General features: G+C 37.2%; 1 protein-coding gene across 5 annotated transcripts in view; it reads right to left on the bottom strand.

Moving 5' to 3' along the window:
* Positions 1–3,005: 3,005 nt before the first annotated feature.
* The window catches only part of ppfia1 (PTPRF interacting protein alpha 1), a 68,168-nt gene continuing 52,572 nt past the window's right edge, over positions 3,006–18,601 (bottom strand). For 2 of the 5 annotated variants that reach the window (XM_062967844.1, XM_062967846.1), the window contains 10 exons: positions 18,400–18,600; positions 14,352–14,414; positions 13,588–13,614; positions 12,032–12,207; positions 11,851–11,948; positions 10,428–10,603; positions 9,769–9,837; positions 8,542–8,707; positions 6,133–6,203; positions 3,006–4,373 (listed from right to left, as the gene is read on the bottom strand). In XM_062967844.1, the coding sequence (XP_062823914.1) occupies positions 6,145–6,203; positions 8,542–8,707; positions 9,769–9,837; positions 10,428–10,603; positions 11,851–11,948; positions 12,032–12,207; positions 13,588–13,614; positions 14,352–14,414; positions 18,400–18,600 (1,035 nt within the window). In that variant the 3' untranslated portion in view covers positions 3,006–4,373; positions 6,133–6,144. The remainder of the gene's footprint in view (positions 4,374–6,132; positions 6,204–8,541; positions 8,708–9,768; positions 9,838–10,427; positions 10,604–11,850; positions 11,949–12,031; positions 12,208–13,587; positions 13,615–14,351; positions 14,415–18,399; position 18,601) is intronic. The other 3 variants (XM_062967847.1, XM_062967848.1, XM_062967845.1) reach the window with 2 other exon arrangements.

Genomic DNA, 18,601 nt, shown 5'->3' with positions numbered 1-18,601 from the left:
CTCTTTCTGTGCTTTGAAACATAAACTGTTATTGTTCTAGATGCAAATAGTTGCCTCAGATCTAAAATAATAAATGTCATTTTGATTCTATATTTGCATCATAAAATGTAATCTGTAATTTCAGAACCACAGATTGAGGACGCGATCCTGAAAAAAGCTGTGTTTGCAATGAAACCCGGCTACCAAGAAGGATGCAGAGCAATTCTATACTGATTGCTGCTATTCAACATCAGACAAGTACATACAGATACAGTTTCTATAGCTACAAGAAACATAATTTCCTTTCCACTATAATTTCCTAAGAGTAGCACAGATGAATGGATCATATTCATATTTCATGTGTCATAAGACTAGTCAATTCACTCATCAGGCTTAGGGGTTGCTGAACCACAGAAATAAGTTCAGGATCCTGATGGTATATACCAGGGGTCCCCAACCTAAGGCCCAGGGGCCGGATGCGACCCATCGTAGCCATTTATCCGGCCCCCACAGCACAAGGGCAGAAGGGGGTTGGGCTAAATGACCCAAGGGGTCTCTTTTTCTCTTACAACCCTTATTATTATTATTATTATCATTATCATCATCATTGAGGCTGGGTGGCCATCTGTCAGGGGTGCTTTGCTTGTGCTTTTGGTGCACAAAGGCAGAAAGAGGTTGGACTAAATGGCCCAAGGGGTCTCTTCCAACCCTCTTTTTATTATTATTATTGTTATGATTATTATTGACATTGAGGCTGGGAGGCCATCTGTCAGGGGTGCTTTGCTTGTGCTTTCGGTGCACAAAGGCAGAAGGGGGTTGGACTCAATGGCCCAAGGGTCTATTATTATTATTATTATTATTTATTATTATTGCTCAGTGGCCAACTATAGTCTGGCCCTCCAACGGTCCAAAGGATCATGAACTGGCCCCCCGTTTAAAAAGTTTGGGGACCCCTGGTATATACCTTCCATCTGCTTGCTACTGACCTGGTTTCTGTAATATCATTAGGAAATTTCCAGTTATATGTCTGTCTCTTACATCCATCAGTCACATTTGGCAGGACAGTCTTAATTATCAGCTATGCATAAGACTGGAGTTTTGACATTGTGGGCAGCTTCTTGAGCCTCCCAAAGTTTAGATTGGCATTCCTCACGCCTCTCTCCCATTAAGAGTATTCCTTTTTTCATAAGTAATTGTGTGAGTTAGCATTATGTGAGAACATTTGTAAGAACCACTGTGAACTAACATTGAGTCTGCCTCCTAATCTGTTTGTTGCAACCTGCCCTTTTAATATTCTGCAGGAAGGCTATCCATCTTATTTAAAAACCTAGTGCTACAAGAACATTACTGGTACAGTCTATGAAATGCAGCACACCATGAAAGCCCTTTCCAGCCATTATAAACTATTTTGCACCACTTTTATAACTGCAGGTATTGGTGCCGGGAGACTGTAAAAGCTTTTACTTACAGGAGAAATTCACAACATTTTGGGTTGCATCATCGGTGCCATTAGCAGGGGAGAATGCGAATGTAAGTTATTTCAGCCATTCCATAGTCTTAATTAGCTGGCTTGGGTCTTAGAGCAGTTGAAAATTATGTGATAATTTTTTGTCTTTAAAACATGGCACATGTTCATCTTCTCTAAAATGTACAGCTTTGAAATGAGCTCACACAACAAACAAGAAATCAGCAATGGGGAAAATGTATCCTGCAGACTATTTTTGTGGACATTAAATCCCACCGACCTACAATCCTTTTAAACAAATTGAGAAAATTGTCCCCTGACTGGAAAATCTAATTCCAAAAGGGGACACTTTGATTTAATTTGTTGCTGGCACAATCTTCAAAGTCCTTAAAATGCAAAAAATCATGCAAACAATCCAAAAACAAAACTGGAAAAACCATTATCAGCCAATTGAAACCAGAATTTTGAAGGAACTTCAAGGGAAAACTGAAAAAATTATTTGATGCAATCTAGTGCTTTGAATCTTGAGTCTTGGTGGTCCGCAGCCACAAAAAGTATTTAAGCAGGAGGGTCTGTAGTGAAGAAAAGGTTGAGAACCACTGCTAGGGTATTGCTACTCCACTTACTCTTTTGTATTCTCCGTTTTAACTAAAGGACTTGAATCTTGGCGCCAGTTGGGTTTCCAGAAGGCAACTATTCCACAGTTGGGGTGTAATGGCTGATAAAGCCATATCCTGACAGTTTTTTTTGTTATCTTAGTGGTGGTGTATGGAGGACCCCACCCCAGCAAATCTTAATCTTTGGGTAAGCATTTATGGGGAGAATAGCTCCCTCAAGTATTGGGTACCTTACTGAAATCGCAATATACTATATCTAAAGTTCTCACCTGGTCTACGATGCTAGTAATTCTGTGTTTAAAAGAGGATTAAGGTTAGTTTAGTATAACGTGTTTTTGACAAATCAATGCTGGCTATTAGTAATTACAGCATTTCTTCCTTAGTATTTCATGATCTGTTATAAAAAAAATCATAGTGTCAATGTCAAATTAACTGAGCAGTATTTGCCCTGATCTTTTTTTTTGCATTTTGTGTAGATAGGGAAACTTACTCTCCTCAATCTGTTGCAAGAATTCTCACACATTATTGACAGTGGCTCTGAGATTACATCTGTACATTCCTTTAATATCCCTTAAAAGCAATTAATCCAACCCTGTAGAATTCAAGTCATTTACAGGAATTGGTATTGGAGTTGGAGCACTGTTTCTTTTTAGAAGACGACTGATGCAAAGAAGGTTTTGAACAGTTAGGCCTTCTCTCTGTCTTATTAGCATTTCACCATCTTTTCTATAAAATGACAGTATAATTTTCTTTCTCTTGCTCCAAACGTAACCATGAAACCCTTTAAATATGTTGATCTCTCTAGCAAACCTGAAATCATTATGAACTTCAGGGTTTTTTTTACTTCCCTTCTACAAGTACTGGTTATTTCTTTGTAATTATATTACTTTAATAATTGAAATCTCACTTTTAAACTCTTGAAAATCCATCACAAGACAACAGTATTTTATTGGCAGTGGAAAAATGCTTCAGTACTTTATTGAGAGAAAGAACAATAAATAATACTGTGATAAAAATAGTTCAAAGTACTTAGACTGTACATAATTTGTTACATAATCAGAAGTATACATACAAGGTTAATAGAAAAATGAATTTCAGTTATACAATTAAGAAAAGCCAAAACCAAAAACAGAAAAGACATGCTGTATATATTATTGCATAATAAATAATGCACCATGATCTGAACTTATTATTTGCTGGCTTCTTAAGAGGATATTTAAAAGATGCAACTTCTACCTACACTTTTTGAAATGGCTAAAATTATCAATTTCTAAAAAACATCCAGAATTTAAAATATGTTTATAAATATGCAAAAGATGACATATGAAAAGTAAGGCCTTTTAATAGTTGCACTACAACATGCTCCAGCTTCTTGAGCTGCCGACATCTCATTGTGAGATTGCAGTGCATTGTGATTGGTCCACTAAAAAGAACTGCATTAATATCTTTCTGCAAACATTTTCACATCAAAATACAAGAGACAGCTCCTTGTTGCCTGCTGTACTATTAGAGGCTATCCCTGGTTAACAGAAAATACCGTCATTTATGGCTTATGTTCAGTCAATGAACACAGACTGTACAAATACAGCCACATAAAGTAGTTACAAAATGACCTTACCAGGTCTCACACATTTCATAGTGTCCTAGTCACTCCCATGGTTTAGAATGTGAAGCAAGTTATACTGAACAGAAAACTTAAATAAAACCATACTAAAATCAAATGCTATATGGAAAAGTACTGTTATGAACAGAAATAGAATCAGGTACCATGCCTGGTTAATTAATAAACATATGCTAGGAAAAAAACCGCACCAGTTTTATTTCCATTTTAGACATAGCATTTTCCAAATGGCAAAATATATACTGCTTGGTGTCATGATACCTTTACAAAGATAGCAAAATCCTTTTCACCTTCACTTTATTAAAAACCATTACTGATAATTACAATAAATGCATAATTTACAAAAACCCTATACTGCTTATAGGGGCAGATACGTACAAGCATTACAGTACATTCAGATGAGAAAAAACTAAAATTAACAAGTCAGCAAGAAATTGATGTAGATTGAACACTAACAGAAACGAGTAATGGGACTCACGTACACTTATATAAATATAAGAAACATTAAATTCTAAAATACTTTTCTCTATTGTGCTCACAAATTCATGTTCTAATTAAAAAACTCTGTAATAAAATATTTCAAAGTGTAGATTTAACAAATATTAACAGATTAAAGATTTCAGTTCTTTCCAAAATATGGTCTTCTGGGCTCAAAATGTTCCAGATCATCTGTAGAAATAGTGGGGATATACTGAAAGTGAAAAAAACATCCTGTTAAGAGTAAAAATCCAGGTGCTGCTATACATATTTTTATAGCAATAGTGAAAACAGTAGAAGCTTCTCGCAATGCCAAATGGCCTTTTTAAGGGGGGAGACACACACACACAGCCTGATTCAGCCCAGACTTCCTTTCCATGCCAGACCCAAACAAATGATCAATAGTAAGAAAGACTTCAGGGTGCAGTTTCACACCACTGACAGTCTCCTGAAAAGTGCTGAACTTTCCAGCTGCCGTTCTTCCTAGATAACCATACTACATGCACATCACTGAAAAAAAGTAAATTTGATACAGGATATATATCTTTTCTGATGAGAACTACACATATAACCGATATACAACTACATATAATCTATGTGTTGACTCACAAACCAGTCTTAAAACTACTGGTGTCTATCCTGTATATTAGGATTATTTCCTGTACAGGATTCCAGCATTCCTTTTTGTTATTTGTCTCATAAAAGACATAGCTTTTATTCCCTCAATGACTCCAACTTCTTGCACAGTTAACAGTCTCTGGCTACCCACTCCCCTTCAATGTCAAAACACTGACAAGAGAAATGGACATGGTTGGCCTATGTCGTAAAACCTGATTGGCCTGGGCCACTAACAGCTGGTTAGAAAGGGAAGCACCAACATCGATGACATTTAGCCTATTTACAGGCCATTCACAAATCCCATTTTCTACAACCATTCCTACAACTGTCCAGTTAATCTACCCAATCAATGAAGGGATCCACAGCTAAATTATCACCAATAAAGGGCCATTCACTCTCCTTTTAAAAACCTTCAATGAAGCACAGCCCATAAGCTTTAGAGTAGTCTGCTCTGCTGCTGAACAAATCTTATTACTTGGAACCTCTGTTTATAGACCTCCAAAGGAGAGACCCATTTTGAGCTTTATCATTTCTGACCTCCTCCTGTTTCCTGTTGCTTATTTTTCTGTATCTTTAGAAACTGAGGTTGTCTGAAATTTCTTTGTATATCTACCCTGGTTTCTTCAGATACCTCATAATTGTTTTCATCACTGGAACGATTTGCTTCTGTATCTTAAACATTTCATCTTTAGGGAACTCTCATGTGCCACAACTTTTGAGCATTTCTGACCATGGGATCTCTCTTATCCAGCATTTCCCTAAGTTTACTGAAATCAGAATTCCTGAAGTCCAGAGCATGTTTATTGCAGAGCATGAGAATTGCAGAAAAGAATATTATGGAAGGAGCATGTGTATTATTATTATTATTATTATTATTATTATTATTATTATTAACAACAACAACAACAACAACAACAACAACAACAACTTTATTCTTATACCCCGCCCCATCTCCCCAGGGACTCGGGGAGGCTTACATGGGGCCATGTCCAAACACAACAGTATAATAACAACAGCAAGACAATAAAACAAATTACTCAACAATAACACATCAGCATCAATAAAACAGTCATAAAAGGTCAACATACAAAATAAAATGTTAAAAAACAGGAGATGAATACACGGATCTGGGCCAAAGTGCAGAATATTCAAACCATTTCCTCCAAAAACATGCTCTGTCAGTCTCTGAACTGTTTTATAAATTCACAAAGCTGAAAAGCAATTTGAGATAAGATTTCTATATCCCAGCTGCTAAGTGTATTCTTCAGCATGTTACAGAAAGCAGCCTTATGAGGCCATTTCACCCTACCTTTGAATAATATAACTTTAATAAGCAGTGTTTTAGTCTTACTTACCAATTAAAGGCTTTAACATGAATAAGTCCTTACTGTAGCAGAATCCAATCTTTGTGTTGCTGATACATTGCCTATTTCAACAATTAGGAAGACATGCAGAATACAACATGCAGTTAGTATTAGGATCACATATCGATGCAGTTACAATAACACCATACAGTTATAAAGGTTAGCTACACAGAATGTAAACTAGCCATATATTCTAGAATCACTTTTTAATATGGTAAGAGACACTGTGTATTCTAAAACCCATATTTAGTTATATGGATGTCACACACCGAATCCCATGAATATAGCTGCCATTACAAATGTAAGTGGGGCCAATATTCAATTCCAGGCATCTCCACAGAAGTCCAGGGGGGAAACCTACCTAAAACCCTGGAAGGATGGATGCTAGCAAGATATCAATGGTTTGACTCGTTGTAAAGCAGCTTCTTATATTGCTACCTCTATTCCTGTGTACTCAGTACTGAGCTAGTATGTCCTCAAACCCCCTGATCAAGGACCTAATTACAATCTGGGAAGGAGGGGGGATTAAGAAATATTGGGAAGTTCTAAAGAATTTTTAATTAATGTAATGAAATTAACAAATATATAATTTACATAAATAAAAAATACCCCACATTTGAAAGTTACAATGTTCATTCAAATATATAATAAAAGGCTGCCATTCGAAATCTATCAATACTATTAAGTTTATTTCTACAGTTCAAAGGCTACATTCAGCATGACATGTACAAATCAGCAGGCCTTTCTGCATCCCATGTCCCCAAATCCAGTCTTTTGGGTGCAATGCAGAAGAGATCATTCTGGATAAGCATCCAAACCTGGAAATCATCCCTGCTCTCCAATTAGCCCATCCAAATCAATAACTCCCACCATTAATAGACTATGGTGGGGCTGCTAGAGTGTTGTGTTTTTTTTTTCAGGGCTTGTAAGAGACAATCAAGTGATCTCCCTCCTGAGAAAAGCTCCTGGCACTATCAGAAAAAGATCTCTTGAACTGGTCTATGGTCTCCATCCAGCCTAGTGCATTCTGCAACATCTCTTGCATTAATAAGCATTAAAATAAGTGGATGCTTTCAGAAAGCACTGTCCTTTACACAGCTTTTTCTCAACTCCTGATCAGGACGTGGTATGGTTCCTGTTTTTAATATGTATGTGTTTTATTTTTATTTCATATAACTGTAGTATGACAAGACTCTTCTATACGTAAGTAGAAGAGTCCCTCTACGAACCATCCCATAGTTTAAGATCATATGGGGAGGCCCTGCTCTCAGTCCCACCTTCCTCGCAGGCGTGACTGGTGGGGATGAGAGACAGGGCCTTTTCAGTGGTGGCCCCTTGGCTTTGTAACTACCTCTCTAGGGATATTAGATCAACCCCATCCCTTTTGATCTTCCGCAAGAAAGTAAAAATGTGGCTTTGTGGCCAAGCCTTTAGAGAACCTGTGCAATAAACAAACAGATATTGATCGATATGTTATGACTATAGGAATGGCCTGGTTTCTACTGTGGATCATGTCATTAATTATGACTGTGATTTTAAATGTTTTAATTGTTTAACTTGAATGTTATGATTGTTTGCATGTCTTTTATTGTTGTACTGTTATCAAGGCATCAAATAACTGCCTTCTATGTAAAGCCACCTTGAGACCCCTGTGGGGTGGAGAAAGGCGGGGTAGAAATACTGCAAATAAATAAATAAATAAATAAATAAAAGATAGAAACTAGTGAAGTCTCTAGTGTGACGGAACTGAAGACAACATCAGGGATGAAGAAGCAATGGTAACAGATATATAAACTAATATCCAACAAGTTCAGGATGAAGGGAGGATAAAGATGACTGAGTCATAAATAGAGGGAAAAGAAGAGTTGAGATCAGCATTTTAGGAGATAGGTTTGAGATAAGAATTGAGGGGAAGTAGCAAGGATGAAAGGGGCAAGAGGATTGAAGAGAGAGTGATAACAGAAGAGCATTTAAAAACTCCCATCACCAAACAGAATTACTGAAATCTAATTACCACTGCTGAATACTTTGATTTCAAACCAAAATGGAGGACTTTTAAGGTCAACTTGTACTATGTATAGGAGCCAGACTTTATCAACAACATGCAGCATTATTTTATATGTCTACTTTTAAATGGAAACCAGTGTAAAGGGTTTCTAAATGAGCATATGAAAATAAATTTATATCTGCTTAAGTAGGAGTTTCTTAAAAGCCAATTTTTAATGCTACAGACATAGAACATACAAATATTGCAAACCATTCACTGAAAAACTAAAGCAGTACTGCATGTCATGCACATATTATGCCTCACCCACCCAGCAAAGAAAGCAAATGCTTCAACTACATATTTCAGTCAACCTCAGGCGTAAATAACCACCATGCTTGAATATTAAGTTTTACCATCAATTTGCATCTTCTTTGGCTGCATAGAAGGTGAAGACATTGAGGTGGTAACTCTGAAGTTTGCAGGGAGAGTCTCTGCTGATCCAGCAGCTAACCCTCTTACATCCTTTGGTCTAAACTTTTTCCTCCATGAAGGTGCTCGTCTAAAGCTTTTATCATCATCCTGTCAAATCAATGAGCATACACTTTGAAATATGATTAACATACAAATAAATTATAATATTCAGGGATGAATAGCAGAAACAGGTATGCATTTTGCACAAAGATGTACCATAAAAGTTCACCATGTGGAAGCAATAATGAAATGTATGGGACAAAACAAACCTGAAGATACTCAAATTAATCATGCTAAATCAAATGAATTAAATTAACTTGCAAGGATTACAACTGAAGGACCCAAAGAAAACAATCACAACAAAGCATTAAAAAGACCAGAAAATGGATTACAATTTAAAAACCCAAGCAGGATTAAATATGAAATGAATTAAAATCAGGAAGAAAAATCCTGTGCCAAAAGCTAGTATTGAACTAGGCACCCTCAGAACTATAGCCAAACCCCCACCCATTGAGCTATTCCAGTGCCCATGGCTACCAGAGAGAACAAGGGGACAAAGAGAGCTGCAAAAGGAAGGGGAAAGAATCTCTTAAAGAACACACGCCTGGCCCCAAATAATTAACACTGGCCTCCCCTTTGCAGGAGGATTCAATTGGCCCTCCCATCCCTATACAGCATGGTCACTGTTGTGACCTGGAAGGGGCTATTAATTGGCACTTTTGCATGACACACCTACACACTGCAGGCAACACACTAATGTGTCATGACAGAGTTTGGAAAGTTCTGATTTAGAGTGATGTTTTATATGATAAAATCACTACTGAGAAATCCAGTACCCTTTTGCCTACCAAACTGATCTTACAAATACTTTGCATCTTCACAATGTCTTCAGGAGTGTCTTCTGTGCATCAAATGTCAACAATGGGAATTAAATTCATTTCAATTCCAGCTTGCAAAAAAGCAGTATGTAGAATGAATACTTCAGCAAGGCATAGTATCTAGAAAGTCCATTATACTATCCTTCAACAGTGAATGTGTAAAGGGTTGTGTCCAGTTAACCCACCAAAGTTAAAAGCCTTCTGTAACTCTAGCCCAAGATCTGTGGCAGGGTGGGCATTAATTCATGGTGACTAATTATAATGCTAAGATTAAATCTTAATAAAACTTACTTCATCGAATCTCCTGTCTGTTCCCATCACAAGAAGGTTGTTGAATTCCCTCTCCAACACAGCACGTGCCTGAATTAAGAAGAATTAATAAAATCCAAACATTTCAAACTTTGGATTGCAGTTTGAGAATCTTTTAATGTATTTTTACCAATGCTTACACAAATACCAAATGTAATAAAATAATAAAGTGTATTACTACCCCCAACCTATTTTTTGGATGTACTCAACTCCAGCTAAAAGATTCCACTTTTGTAGATTTGCATTACATTTACAATCCAAGACTAAAATGTCATTTCAAAATTGTCTGTGGATGATAATGCTAAGACAAAAATTAACCATAATCCTTAATCCTGTACTTTCCTAAAATGAAATTTAATGAAGAAAAATTCTTAGTTGAATGCTTCAGAAAACAAAATATGTTTTCAAAACTTCATAGGCTCTTTCAGATGGAAATAATAATAAAAACTTTATTTTATTTCTAATGTTATAAAAGATCATGAAAACCTATTTATTACCCAAACAACATATACTACAGCATTCAGAATATCTCAAGGATAAAAATCACTTAGAAAATCATAAAAATCTATATTCTAAATAAAAAAACCAGAATATATCAAGGAGTAAGAAACACTATCCATTACATTGTTTATTGCTTTTACCTGTGTATTCTGAGTAGGTATTTGTAAGGAAAGAGCTAGAGCGGTGTGATCAAAAGTTTCATCTAAGGCCAAGAGTGCACCATGAACACCACTTTCTATAAGATTATTTGCATATTCTTTCAGACCAATGGACACCACCCAGTGAATCATTCTGTCATTGCTCCAGACAAGGACATCTATGAGGAAAAAAGTATATGATTGTCACAAAAAAAATTATACATGAGAACAAGATCTAGTCTCATCCTGTCATTGCACATGCATGAGCACAATCCAATGGGAGTTCTAGGAGGGGAAGGCAATCTGCACTGGACCCCCTATTTCCCTTGAAACCAGATCCCAGTGCCACCTCCAACCTGTTATGTCTACTGACCCACAAGAGCTTTTTGGAGAGTACAAAGAGGAGAGTGGAATGTAGCAAAAAAAAAAAGTGAGTGTATGTTGAATTTCGCAACTCACTGTAGTTTCCTAATTGCACTGAATAATATTCCAATGAGATCTCTGTAAATTAGGACCAGTTTTTTTGGTGACAGTGGGGTGGTCACAAGGGAATTGATTTTTTAAAAAAAGGATTGGTGCTCGTATATAACATTGTGGATCCTAGCATAGTATCTAGAACTGTGATGCATCGATTCTACCTTTAAACTTGGAACAACTACCATTTGTTATATCAGCAATTTGCCTTTTTGGTATACAGGTAAAATTAGACTTGCACTTCCTGCTTCTTTACTTGATTAGTCAATTAATATGTGCTGTCAACACACTTCAAACAGGATAAGAAGTCAGTGTATACCATATACAACTAACGACAAATGTTAGTTCAAGAACTCCTTTTATATAGCATTTTACCTATTTCTTAGACAGACGTGCACATTCTGTCTAAGATTTCTCAGAAGTATGAATTCAATGATACACAATCAAAATTCAATATTCAAACAATTCTGGATAGAAGTGCTGAACAGTGTCAAAAATTCTGAACACAGGGTCGAATAGCACTATTATGAAACTGTACAAAATCCAGCGCTGATACGTGCCTTCCGATGCAAAACATCTTATAATGTATAATTTTTTCTAGGCAAGGGAAAATATTTCATAAATGACCATTACAATATGATTTCACTTACTAATGGAGTTTTTAGGATCTTAGTACAATTGTTTTTATGGATCACCTCAGTGGCCTGAGGCTCAGGGAAATTTGAATGGTATATGTCATATCTATTAAGTTTGTTGTATATGGTTTATGTAATGTGCAATTTGTTTATCTGTTTATTTGGTTTATGATGACGTACTGATATTTTGTTATGAAATTTCTGCGGTTTTGAACCATTGTATGCTGCTTTGAATCCCAGCAATGGGAGAAAAGCGGGATATAAATAAATAAATAAATGATGATGAAAAAGAGAAACCTAGGAAATTGAGTGGTTACCTTTTATTTCATTCATACTTTCTTCTCTTCTTCTTTCAAGTTCTTTTCGGTCATAGTTTAGTCTTCGTAGACACATAATGCCACACTGAAAGCTATTTCTGTGTAAAGTTAAAAAGAAGTGGGTGCATCAGGAAGCAGAGTTCATACACTTGCTAATAATGCTTGTGTTAAATGTATTTACCTGTGAAAACTATCCACCATTTTAAGTTGACCACGAAGATCTTTCTTAGTTAAGTGATCCAGCATTCTAGCATCAACAAGGCACTCCATGAAATAGCTGCGATACTGAGGGAGCCCCAAACTGGGAAGCCATTCATTGCCAATCCACTCATGGTTCATATCACCATAGGCTAAAGTCTATTTAAAGAATAATACAAAAAATTAAAGTGTAATTCAAATTAAGAACTGAATTATAAATAGGGAGGGCACTTAATTTTTACAACAAAAACACTTCCAAGCAGAAGCCCAGCCAGAATGCTCCTATCATCTGGAAAAGCCCCTCCATTTAGCTTACCATGCTCTGCTGCTTTCAAAAGTCTCTAGCTGATTGATGGAGCCTGACAGCCTTTAGAATGATAGTGCTAGATCCAACCTAGGTATAACACTATGTAACACAATGTTTGTTCCTGGGTTATGAATGTCATTTCCTAATTGGTTATATTATAAAAACATGGAAAAGGTTTATTAAACTGCAAAAACTTTTTTTTTTTTTGCGGGACATCCTGCAGCACATTTTTCTATAGTTTTTCAATGAATATCTTGTAGTCTCAACTAATTCAACATAGTTTGTGGCAGCCACAAAAACAAGGTTTTTGGACTATAACAGCTACTTTCAAAGTAAGTAGCACACAATTAAAGAGGAAATAAAATTTTCAAACCAGGAACAAAAGAAAGTTCAAATTTTATTACACAGTGTAATCTGTCTGATGTTACACATTAGGTATGATTTTACCCACTACAAACAAGGTATCAAATCTCAATCCACTTCACATTTTTAAGAGCAACTAGTTAATCAAAATAAAGAAGTGAAGCATGAAAGAGAGATGCTCATAGGATACCTCTCATCCTATGCCAACATTTTCATGCATCTTCTATGCATCACCCTTTCAGTCTTCACTCTAGCCACAATCTAAGGAATTGCTCTTTTAGTTCACTGCTACAGCAGGACTTTAACTATTCATTTTATTATTAGGTAAATAGGTTCTTCATATGTCTGTGACAAATGACTATAGAATATGCCCCATAAAGAAATTGGTACAGGTTGAATATCCCTTATCCAAAATACTCAGTACCGAAAGTGTTTTGGGTTTCATAATTTGTTTATTTGATTGCATAATACCTGTATTTGCATACATGCACATTATGAGATATCTCATAGATGGCAGCCAAGTCTAACTAAGAAATTAATCTATTTTTCATATACATTTTACATATATAGCTTGAAGATAATTTTATACAGTATTTTACATACTTCTGTGCATGAAATAAAGTTTGTGAATCATCAGAAAGCAAGGGTGTCGCTATCTCAGCTATTCATCTGGACAATTTGAGTTTTTGGGGTATTTCAGGTTTCAGACTTTCAGAAGGGATGTTCAACCTGTATAAATAGTTTTCAGATTGTATTTTTGTTAAAAGATTTAATTGCCAACTTTGACTATTTCTATACAAATTGGTTTCAGAATTTAATGAAGTTTAATTGAAACTTTACACAATAGGTTTAAAAGAAAGGTCTCCAACCTGAGCCCAGCTTCCTTCCTCATCTTCCTGATGTTATGTAATTAGAAAAGCAAAAGAACATACAAATATTAGTATTAATAAGTTTAGTAAAGCAGGCAAATTCAAGATAATGGCCACAGTCCAGGGCACAGATAAAATAATTTAAATGACTCATATACAATGCTGTGAATTAAATAAATCTCTCAATATAAGGAGTTTTTTTTGCCTGGATTGTAGTATATTCAGTATGTATTTCTTGGCACCAAATACTATATGTAGCCCTTTCTATGCCTAAAACGATTCTCCTGGATTGCGGCCATCTTAAAGAGGGAATGAATGTCATGCTAATTATTTAAGAATGCAAGCATCATGCATCCAAAATTATGCACATATGCATCTCTTTTTATGTTTTGATACTTTCATATAAATCAAAACACATACTGCTTAGTTTTTCCACACAACAAGTTTTCTTTAGCTGTAAATCCAGCTGAGCGAGTAAATCATGTCCCCTCATTCACTTCAGAAATCCATGCCTTGATTTTGTTTGCAGTACACTTTATCTTCCCCCTGGTTCCCAATCTGCCAATGAACTTTGTGGAAAAACAGCTCCCAGCATGATGTGCAAACTTCAGAAGGTTAGTAATTAAAATAAACCAAAACCAATAAAGATTTAGTTACATTAATAATATTTCTACTCCTTGCTGATACTAAAGAGACACATGATTCAAGCACTCAAGAAGTTGGAAAAGCACTGTAAAAACAAAAGTTTTGGTGCTACAACTAACCGTTTGTGGTGTAGATGTAAGATTTTCCATTTCTTCATGTGTTACCCAGACATTTCCTGTGGTCTAACATGACCCCACAGTGAACCAATCACATCCAATGAAAGGAAAGCAGTAACAAAGAGGAAAGGTTGCAGAATATATAAGCAATAGGTACATATAAGGAGCAGGCATGGGCAAAAGCAATGGTTTCTAGACTGTTAAATACAGATTGATGTAAGGTGCAAGCCCACAGACAATTACATTTGTCTTCAGAAAATCTCCAAGTTAATGCATAATAACTACATAAAAAGATGTAAATAAGTACAATTGTAAAAATAAATAACTAAATGCTACCCTCACTTAGAAGTCTCCCAGCTTTTGTACTTGCCATCCTTTCTAAAAAGTTGAAATGCTTTTCCTGAGTCTTAATTACTGACAGTGGCAGCCTAAATCCAGTTGTTAATCCCAGCTAGAAGAGATTCAAAGTATCAATGGGAACCCAGTAAAATCACCACTTAAATCAATTTATAGTTCCATGGGGGCTTTTTAAGTTGGGACTGCCACTAAATTGAAGCCAGGAAAAGCCTTAAAATATGCTTGGTATTTTCCCCCTGAGAGGTTCTCTGAAGTTATATTTGACACTCTTGCTAAAAAAGGCTTCCCATTCTAGCTTTACAATATGGTTTCTAGATTTTATTTTCCACTAAGCAGCTCCAAATAGGATGTTCTGGGGCTTTTCCTTTGTTTTTGCTTTCTTACAAAATATCTATTTCTCAGATTTTTTTTTAAAAAAGTATAACAATTCATAATAAATAATATAATATATTGTATGTACATATAACTTATAAGCCACTCTGAGGGTGGGATATAAATGTCTTAAATAAATAAATTTACTATACCAGTGTATTCAAGTATGTCAGTTACTTCTCTAATGCACACCATTAATTTAAGCATTTCATAATTTATTACATCCTAACCGGAAAAGATATTGCATTTATATTGGACTTAGCTAACTGCCTTATATTAAGTCAGATGATTGGTCCAATTCAATTCAAGCATGATTTAAAGGATAAGGACAAACTAGTTTGGCAACACAGGTTTGGCAGCATGGCAGCACAAATAGCAAATTATTTACCACAAGCCAGGAAATAATTCAGTAGCACTTCCAAGCTTAAGGCTCAGTCTTGTAACACTAAACCATGATTTTAGATTGTATTCAAACAGAGTGCCTTTCACGGTTAAATTACTTTTCACATAACTTTATACTTAATATGTTTACAATCCAAGAATACAGAGAGAAACTAATCTGATCAAATATATATTCTGTAACCTAATATTATCACATAAAGGAAAAGTTCTACTGATATAATCTATAGCTAAATCCTTATGGGACAGTTATATTAAAAATAATCTATAGTACTTACAAGATGGACATTATTCTTGGGTCTCCAAATATTACTAAACTTGGATCTAAAAAATATATTGGATTGTAACTTCCAGAAGTCTTGACCAATGGTCATGTACTTCAAGGAGATGCAGTTGAATACTATCAAAGGTCCCAAGTTTGGGAACCACTGCTTTATCATTTGTCCCAGTCCAGCAGAGTTTATGCATATATGCAGCCAGGGTGGAAACACATAGTTTTGGATGCATCTATACTGCAGTGTGTCAAGATTCAAGAAATAAATTAGTTTGAAGGTGCTGGATAAACCATCTGTGCACCCTGGTAGATTATATGTTATTCTGGTTCAATGGCTTCCAATAAATTGTTTCCATGTGTTTGTTTGTCAGCCAGGTGACAGAGGCTTGGAGCCCAAGCTAGCTTGCATAAGAGGAATAGCACTTCCACTTAAATAACAAGAGTCCCAAATTACTGCAGGTTTGTGGTCATCCCACTGCGTGCCAGTTCAAAGTATCATTAGACTATCAGGAACAGACTGTGGAGGAGCACAAGAACAGACTGCGGAGGAGCATCTATCTAGATGGATGGGGAAACCTGGAAAGTCCTGTTGTGTGAGCAGAGTTGTACTTGATTTTCTTTTGGAGCCCATCTAGTATGTCTTCGAAAACAGAGCCTGCATTCTTTTGTTGCCCTCAGTGGATTTCTAAGAGTACCTTTTTCTTTCCTATGCAGGAAGATGTTTTTAACTACCCTGTCCTGCCCCTCTTTAGTTCAAGCTTTTATGGTTATCCTACTGCTTCTAAGGTTCTGCTGTGCTTTCAAAATGCTCTCATCATGAAGAGAAGGGTTAAGAGTACTTTTCATAATAAGGGACTTGCAGCAACTTGGAAGACCACAGCAATATATAGATCAGGGGTCCCCAAACTAAGGCCCGCGGGCCACATGCGGCCCATCGGAGCCATTTATCCGGCCCCCGGGGTGGTGGCTCCCTCCTCTACCAAGAAAGTGTGGTGTGGAGAAGGAGGAGAAGTTTCTTGTCAACCTCTCCTCATGGGCACTTTTCCGGCCGCTGCCGCCGAGGAAGGGCCTCATGAGGCGAGGAAAAGGTGTGCGGCTTTCCTCCCTCACACCATGGGCAGCTTTCCTGCTGCCACCACTAAGGAAGGGCCGCACGAGGCGAGGAAAAAGCATGCACCTTTCAGCCCTCGCCCCGCGGGCAGCTTTCCTGCTGCTGCCGCCGAGGGAGGCAACGGGAAAGGTGCGCGCGGGGTGAGGGAGGAAAGAAAGGTGCACGCCTTTTCTTCGCCCTGCATGCACCTTTCCCGCTGCCTCCACTGAGAAAGAGCCGCACTGGGCGAGGGAAAGGCATGTGCCTTTCCTCCCTCACCTCGCGGGCAGCTTTCCCGCTGCCGCCGCCGCCGCCGAGGAAAGCAGCGTGAAAGGTGCGCGTGGGGTGAGAGAAGAGAGAAAGGCTCATGCCTTTTCCTCGTCCCACACACACCTTTCCCGCTGCCGAGGAAGGGATGCACGGGGCGAGAAAAAGGCATGCGCCTTTCCTCCCTCGCCCTGCAGGCATCTTTCCCGCCGCCGCCTCTGACAAAGGCCTGCACGGGGCGAGGGAGGAGGGAAAGGTGCACGCTTTTCCTGCCTCCTTGCTCGCCTTGCATGCTCCTTTTCCGCCTCCTCCCCCACCTGGGATGGAGGAGTCAAAACAACAATGGAGGCATGCCTGTGGCAAAAGGTAGAGACCTCCCGTTTTATCTTGCCAAGTAGACTCCCTCCTTTGCAACCCTGTCATGGATTCATTTTTCTTGAAGGCTAGCACTCTTCCAACCCCGAACATTACAGTATTATTATTATTATTATTATTATTATTATTATTATTATTATTATTGCCATTGTTGGTCAGGGGTGCTTTATGTTTTGGTTCACAAAGGGAGAAAGGGGTTGGACTATATGGCCCAAGGGGTCTCTTCCAACCATGTTTATTATGGTGTTGTTGTTGTTGTTGTTGTTGTTGTTGTCATTGGGTGGCTATCTGTCAGCGGTGCTTTGATTATGGTGTGGTGCACAAAAGCAGAAGGAGGTTGGAGTAGATATCCCAAGGGGTCTCTTCCAACCCTCTATTATTTTTATGATGATAATGATGATGATGATTAACATTGAATCTGTATTTGTTCCCTTTTTGTTTTGTTTTTTACTTCAAAATAAGATATGTGCAGTGTGCATAGGAATTTGTTCATAGTTTTTAAAAAAACTATAATTTGGCCCTCCAATGGTCTGAGGGACCGTGAACTGGCCCCCTGTTAAAAAAGTTTGGGGACCCCTGATATAGATGATATAAGCTCTCTTTTCCAGTTTCAAAACTAGAAAGCTGATCATGTCTGCATGGGGTCCTGCCTCAATTTGCTAAATTATCAACTTCTTTTTAAATGCTGGGATCATATATGGATAACAAAAAGAAACATTTTTGTTCTCCCCTTAGTCTAATACTTGCCATATGCAGAGAACAAGAAATTTTACAATCTATTGGAAGCATTCCACTTTGGTCAATGACATTTTTGTTTCTTAGGATATTTGAACTTCTTGACACATATCCATACAATAAAGTAAATCCCTAAATGTCTACTTTCTTCTCAATCACATTGTTTCTCAGTTTTTGCTTACCGTTCTGGATGTTGGAGGAGCAGATGGGCTTGTTAGTGACATAATTTCTTGAATAGCAAGCCTCAACTTTAACCTATGTAGGGGATTACTGATTCCTATTTCCCGCTGTATTTCTGTATCCGACAAGGCTGACATTATAGCACCACTTTTCACATTTGCACGGCAAGCAGCTACATACCAGGCTGGCATTCCAACCCATAAC

Source organism: Anolis carolinensis, chromosome 1, assembly GCF_035594765.1.
Source record: "Anolis carolinensis isolate JA03-04 chromosome 1, rAnoCar3.1.pri, whole genome shotgun sequence".
In the NCBI taxonomy this organism is placed as follows: Eukaryota; Metazoa; Chordata; class Lepidosauria; order Squamata; family Dactyloidae; genus Anolis; species Anolis carolinensis.
The sequence above is the reverse complement of the archived record's forward strand: the minus strand, read 5'-3'. Positions and strand labels throughout refer to the sequence as shown.